This window comes from Heliangelus exortis, chromosome 4, assembly GCF_036169615.1.
Source record: "Heliangelus exortis chromosome 4, bHelExo1.hap1, whole genome shotgun sequence".
Lineage (NCBI taxonomy): Eukaryota > Metazoa > Chordata > Aves > Apodiformes > Trochilidae > Heliangelus > Heliangelus exortis.
Window position 1 is genome coordinate 7,262,612 of NC_092425.1, and position 6,000 is coordinate 7,268,611.

The 6,000-nt window shown below is 46.8% G+C and overlaps 1 protein-coding gene across 1 annotated transcript in view; it reads right to left on the minus strand.

Annotated features, from left to right (window-relative positions):
• SMARCAD1 (SNF2 related chromatin remodeling ATPase with DExD box 1) overlaps nt 1–2,703 on the minus strand; it is a 41,793-nt gene extending 39,090 nt beyond the window's left edge. The window contains exons 1-2 of the mRNA XM_071742829.1: nt 2,541–2,703; nt 2,024–2,270 (exon numbers count right to left, since the gene is read on the minus strand). Coding sequence (XP_071598930.1) covers nt 2,024–2,213 — 190 coding nt within the window. The 5' untranslated portion in view covers nt 2,214–2,270; nt 2,541–2,703. The remainder of the gene's footprint in view (nt 1–2,023; nt 2,271–2,540) is intronic.
• Nucleotides 2,704–6,000: the final 3,297 nt, after the last annotated feature.

Here is a 6,000-nt window from a genome sequence, read left to right on the forward strand (position 1 = left end):
TGGTTAATATTTACCAATGTAAACACAAGAGTCAGCTGCAAGCAGTCAGCCTGCACAAAACCAAAATTCACAGAACATTAAACATCAATCTACTATGATATAAATGTGGCTCACCTTTAAATGAAGAACTCTTAGTTGAACATGAAAGGGTTTTTTATCACATAAGATACTAGAACTGCCTTCCACTAAGGCAAGGTTGTGTGCAAAATATAGGTCAACAACCTCAACTGATACTATTGCTCCAGGACTAACTCAAAGCATAGACAAAGTCTGTCTGACCTCTCCAAGAACAACGATACCTTGTGCACCAGAAGTGATATGAAACGTCCCAAATGTATCACATAGCCAGCAACAAATATTTTTTTCTTCTACCATTCTGACACCTTCAGTCATACACAAGCTTCTGATGAATGTGATTAAGCAGTTGACATTGATCACAGTAATTTATTAGCACTAACTGATCAATCCAAACAGAAACAACACACCCCTCCTGTATCAGCCAATCCAGTAAACTACTACACAAGCAAGTTTTTCACATTTCCATGAAAACCACAAGCAACTGCTAGAAAAGGGAACAAACATTGCTACAACACTATTAACACTGATCAGCTCCCAATAATCAGTGGCAGGCTTCTGAGCTCCTTACAAAACCAGGCCCAACTGAAAATAAACTGTCTTCTTCTTTTGGTTTTATCTGTGGTATTCCACATTTCCTTGGCCTAGAACACGAGTGGAAGAAATTAAGTCTACATAATGCTGCATTTAACAGACTGTCCTGGTTTGGGCCAGGATAAAGGTGATTTTCTGTCTTGTACTTTTGCTTTCAGCTAAGTCTCTTGTAAGTAGCTGCACTTGCTGAAATTAACAGCAAGTTTCTCAGACAGTGTGTGTTTCTAGGACTGGTAACACTTGATGTTTAGAGTTATTGCTAGAGACTGGTGTGCAGAGCTAAGGACACTGCTCAGCTCTGAGGAAAACATAAAGAGGTCCCACCTGCATCCCTCCTTTGGGGAGGAACAGACAAGATAGATGCCAGAACTGACCAAACAGAGTATTCCATCCCATATACATCATCCTCAGTATAAATTTGAGGCATCTCAAGGGCCAAGCCAGCTTCCAGCTTCCGGCTGCCTGCCCTTCCTGCCTTTCCTGCTTCCCTTCCTTCCCCTGGCACCCTGGAAGGATCCCGTCCGTTTGTCTGTCTGTGCTCCTGATCCGTGCCAGCCCATATCTGTGTGTTCCTGCCTCCAGTTCTCAACTGCTGCCGACTCCAGGATTCCAGCCTGGACTTTCGCAGAGGTGCCCTGTAGCCTCGGTGGTGACGTGAGAGCTATTGGGGGTAAGGGGGAAGGAATGTGGTATCCATTTTCTTGTATATTTGTATATATTTAGTAATTTTTCCTATTTATCATTACTGTTTCATTAAAGTTGTGTAGTTTAGTTTCCAACCCATAAGTCTCTCTCCCTTATTCTCTCTCCTTTCTTATCAGGGAGGAGAGAGAGATTCATAGAGAGCGTCTGTTACTTGGTTTCATTGCCGGGCCAGTGTTAAACCCTGACATAGACAAACCTTGCTTTTTTCTTTGAAAACTCTGAGATGCTGTATTAGTGTAAAATACCAGTAAAAATTACAAACATGAAAGCTTAACATACTTCAAATGTTCAAACAGTAGCTTGCTCACGCCCCTGAAGAAAATCATTCCAGCTTTAGCTATCAGTTTTCCAATTTGACTGTAACTGGCACAGGCTGAAGTCCAGCACACACTGCTAGAAATACAGACAAGACACTTTTGTGGAAATTGCAGTGAAATACGTGCTGACAGGAAAGCACAGTAGTAAATCATACGTAAAGCAACAAAAAAAACCCCTACAAAAAACAAAACCAAGCAAACAAATGAAAAAAAAAACAACCAAAAAACCCGCAAAGCCCAAAGTCCACAATTATTTATTTCCTGCAATGAAATAAATTCTTGAAACGAAGCACTTGCACTTTTTTATGCTAGATGCACAACACCTGACTCACCAGCTATCTCTGTCCCATCCGAAGCTGGAGTATCTGGCCTGCTGCTCTCATCTGTGGCTTCATCCTCATCCCCCCCAGCAGCACCGCAACTCGCTGCCTGCACCTGGGCTGCCGGAGGAGCCAGAGTTTCCTGCTCCGCGTTTTGCCTCTTCCTCTCGAAGCGAAAGCGGTCCAAGTTGTAGAGACTCATGTTCCTCACCTACCGACCCTGCCTGCGGGAGGGAAGGCGGACTCGGCCGGGCAGATTCTGTGGGAAAAGCCAGGAAGATGCCGCAAGGCCCCTCAGATCCGCCTCACTCAAACACCGGCGCGGTGAGCGGCCTCCCCAGGGCCTTCCTCCCGCGGAAACGGGAGGCTGTCAAGCATCGGGAGGGCTCCTGCCTCCCGCTCCCCCCCCTCAGGACAGTCAGCACCCCCCGGATCGCGGCCCCGCACGCACCTGCAGCGCACCCGGGCTGTCACCGGCGGGGCGCGGGGGCCGTGGGTAAAGGAAAGGGGGGAGCGGCAGCGACCGTACCGTGTTGTGCCGACCCTGAGACACCCGGCCGGCGGGAAGGCGAGGTCCGGGAGTGTGTGTGACGGAAGGGAGGGGGAATCGCAAGGCTCCGGGAGGGCGGCAATGGCCCCGCTCCCTCACGGAACCGATGCGCGGTGCCGGAGCTGTCTCGGCGCGCGGCTATGACGCGGCGCCCGAGCGCGTGCGCCTTCCCGCCTTTTCCTTCGAGCGGGGCGCATGCGGGTTGCGGGAAGGGGGGGAGCGGGGGGGAGCGGCGTAGGGCGGGTTTGGGACGGAATAAATCAATCAATCAATAAATAAAGGGGATTTTGTGTCTTGGGGTTTTACTCTCAGCTGAGTCTTTTGCAAGCGGCTGCACTTGCTGAAGTTAACAGCAGCTTTCTCTGTCATTGTCTGCTCCTGGGACTGATACCGCGCCATGTTTATAGAGTTATCGTTAGAGAGGACGCGGCTGGGTTCTGAGGAACATTTTGGGCTCCGGAAAGAAAAGGAGTAAAAAGGTCACACCTGCGACCCTCCTCTAAGGAGGAGCGGACAAGACAAATGACCAAAATTGACCTGAGTATTCCATCCCATATTCATACTCTAAGTTTGAGGGGTCACAAGGGTCAAACCCCTTCACTTCCACTTCTTCTCTTGTCCCTGTTTGCTTCAGCACCCTGGGAGGATTCCATCCTTCCCTCTGCCTGTAGTTCTGATCCATGCCAGCCTGAATCTGTGTGTTTCTGCCTCCAGCTCCTGATTTCTGACTCCAGGATTCCAGCCTGGACTTTCTCAGGGCTGCCCTGCAGCCTCAGTGGTGATGGGAGAGTTACTGGGGGAAAGGAGGGAGGAATGTGGTATCAATTTCCCTGTATATTTCTATATATTTAGTAAGTTTTTTCCTTTTTATCATTACTGTTTCATTAAAGCTGTGTAGTTTAGTTTCCAACCCATAGGTCTCTCTCCCTTACTCTCTCTCCTTTCGTTATCAGGGAGGGGGAGAGCATCTGTCATTTGGTTTAATTCAATGCTGGGTTGGTACCAATGGTTCTGTACCCCCACAGCCCCCTCAAGGTGGAAACTTGGGCTGAGGGACTGCAGAAAGTCTTAGCGTAAAATCTCTGGAACCCTGAATTTAGAGCAGTTTTCAGCCTGTGTTCCTCATCATGCCTCACCCTAGTAGTGTGCCTCTGGCAGGACAGATGGAAAAACACCTCTTGAAGTTTTGGGTGCTGCCTGGCACTGGATTTCAGTGGATGCCATGTGGCAGTGGTACAAAATCAGCATGGTCTGTGCAGGCAAGGGCATGGGGAGTTTGCTGGCATTGCAGTGAGAACATTGCCAGGGCTGAAATGGGGTGTCCTTAAATTTAACACTCACGGCAGAGAGGTACAGAAGCCATCTTTGCATCTCTGTCCTGCAGATAGCAGCCACCCGTGACATAAAATGCTTCAAGGCCTGGCAGAGGTGAGCATCATGCTGGAGAGCCAGGTGCTGCAGCTATTAAAAACATCAGAAGAGGTTGTGCTGCCTAACAGAAAAAACGGAAAAAAGCCACTTCCCCATCTGTCACAGCAGCACCAGCCCCTCAGAGAGCTCCTTCACCAGTGATGTTATTTGCCATTTAAACGGCAATAGCCCAAAGTAAGTGAGGATGTGGTTCTGCTGCACTGGGTTATGTGAGCATTGCTTGCTACCAGGCAGGGCTGGCTGGCTTGTCTGACAAACTTGCTACAGCCTGAAAACTGGAGGTGATCCAGGTGTTTCCAGAAGTACCACCTATGTGTAGATTTCCTTTGCCTGGAAATGTCTTCCTATCAAAATCAGTTTCTATCAACAGCAGTCAGCGAATCTGGGTCTCAACCACCTCACACTTAAATCATAACCATCATCATGAAGTTGGGTTTTCTGCAGGGCACTCTCATCCAAGCTATTTGGTGCTCCCTTTGCCACTCAGCCTTTTACAACACATCGTGGTGCTCTAACAGATGCATTCACCCAGCATGAGCAACTCATTTGTCTGGTTCCAGTTTTCCCGCCCTTTCCATCAAGCAAATGGCAAGGAAAAGCGGTACAGCCTTAAAAGGCTTTTCTCATGCAGCTAAGTGGCAAACCCATCTCTTGTATTTGTCAAAATCTCTTGTATTTGTCAGTAGTGACTCCTGTTATTCCAGCCTCAGGGCTGTGGCAAAACAGTTTGTAATTTTGACTTGCTATAGAGCAAAAACGAAAAAACCTCAATGCTGAACAGTCAGAAAGCTTTGAGGAGCAAGAGGATTTGGAGGAATCCCTTTCCAAATTAAGCTTCAGTGAAGACATATTGTTTCCAAATCAAACATTAACCTAATATTTGGATAACAGAATTGATATGGTTGGAAGCTGCACTGTGTTAATCCCAAATTCAAATAATAAATTGCAGCTGGCTCTGTAAATTGAATGGAAGACAGGCTGCCCTCACAGAGGTGGATGCCAAGATACAGGTGTTTTTTCAGGCATTGCTGGTGGTGGGACAGCAGATGCTGCAGGTTGTCCCCTGAGGGAGGCTAAATTGTGCTTGAGAAGGATGGGTGGCTGGGCTAGAGACTCTTGACATATAAAAAAGTAACTTGTCTAGGGCTCTCAGAGAAGATTTCTGCTTTGCAACTTTTATCAATATATGCAATGCAAACAGCAGGTTAGTTTGAAAAGGGGAGAGGGATCTGCCTATATCAGCACAGGGTCAGGCTACTACCAACTCAGAATTCCATCCACTTGAAAGGCATGTTACTTCCCAAAATGGGAATAACAGAGTATGTTGGTATATCAGAAGCTAAGCTGGCTGAGGATTAGGGAAGGAAAAAGGATGGGTCATGACACTGTCACTTGAGTATGTGGGTTTAGCTCCTTCCTGGGACCTCATGACCATCATAAAGCTCATCAGCTCCTTTACAAAGTGTGGTGCTGGTGTTGAGCGTCTCTGATGTGTGATTGCTTTACACAGACTTAGCAACACATAAACATCTGCAGTTTAAGGATCCTCACAAGACTGAGTCTTCTTTCCATGAGGAGAGAGTAACAAAATACACTTGGGACAGATGTCAAGCCACACTGCTTCACTGACTTTGAGGACACAGTCTAACAGTGATAGTAAACACACAGAGAAGAATACACTATGAGGCTGAAAAGACATAAATTCCAAAACTTGGGAAAGAAAGCATTTACAAGGTAAGAACACAGAGAAAATGGAAGGGATTAAATACAACACTCCAGAACATGTTAGATTTTAAAAGTATTGTGTTAACAGGAATTAGCATGAACCTAGAAAACACTGCAGCAGATCAGCTCAGGTTTTTACAGCACTTTGAACTTGAAAAGTCTAGGTAATTGGTAGGTATTAGTATTACTAAAAGCTATCATGAATTTCTGGCAGGCAAGCCAGGCAAAACCTCTTTTTTGAGGAGGTAATGACACTGGTTAGACAGATTGAGCTTACTGAAGA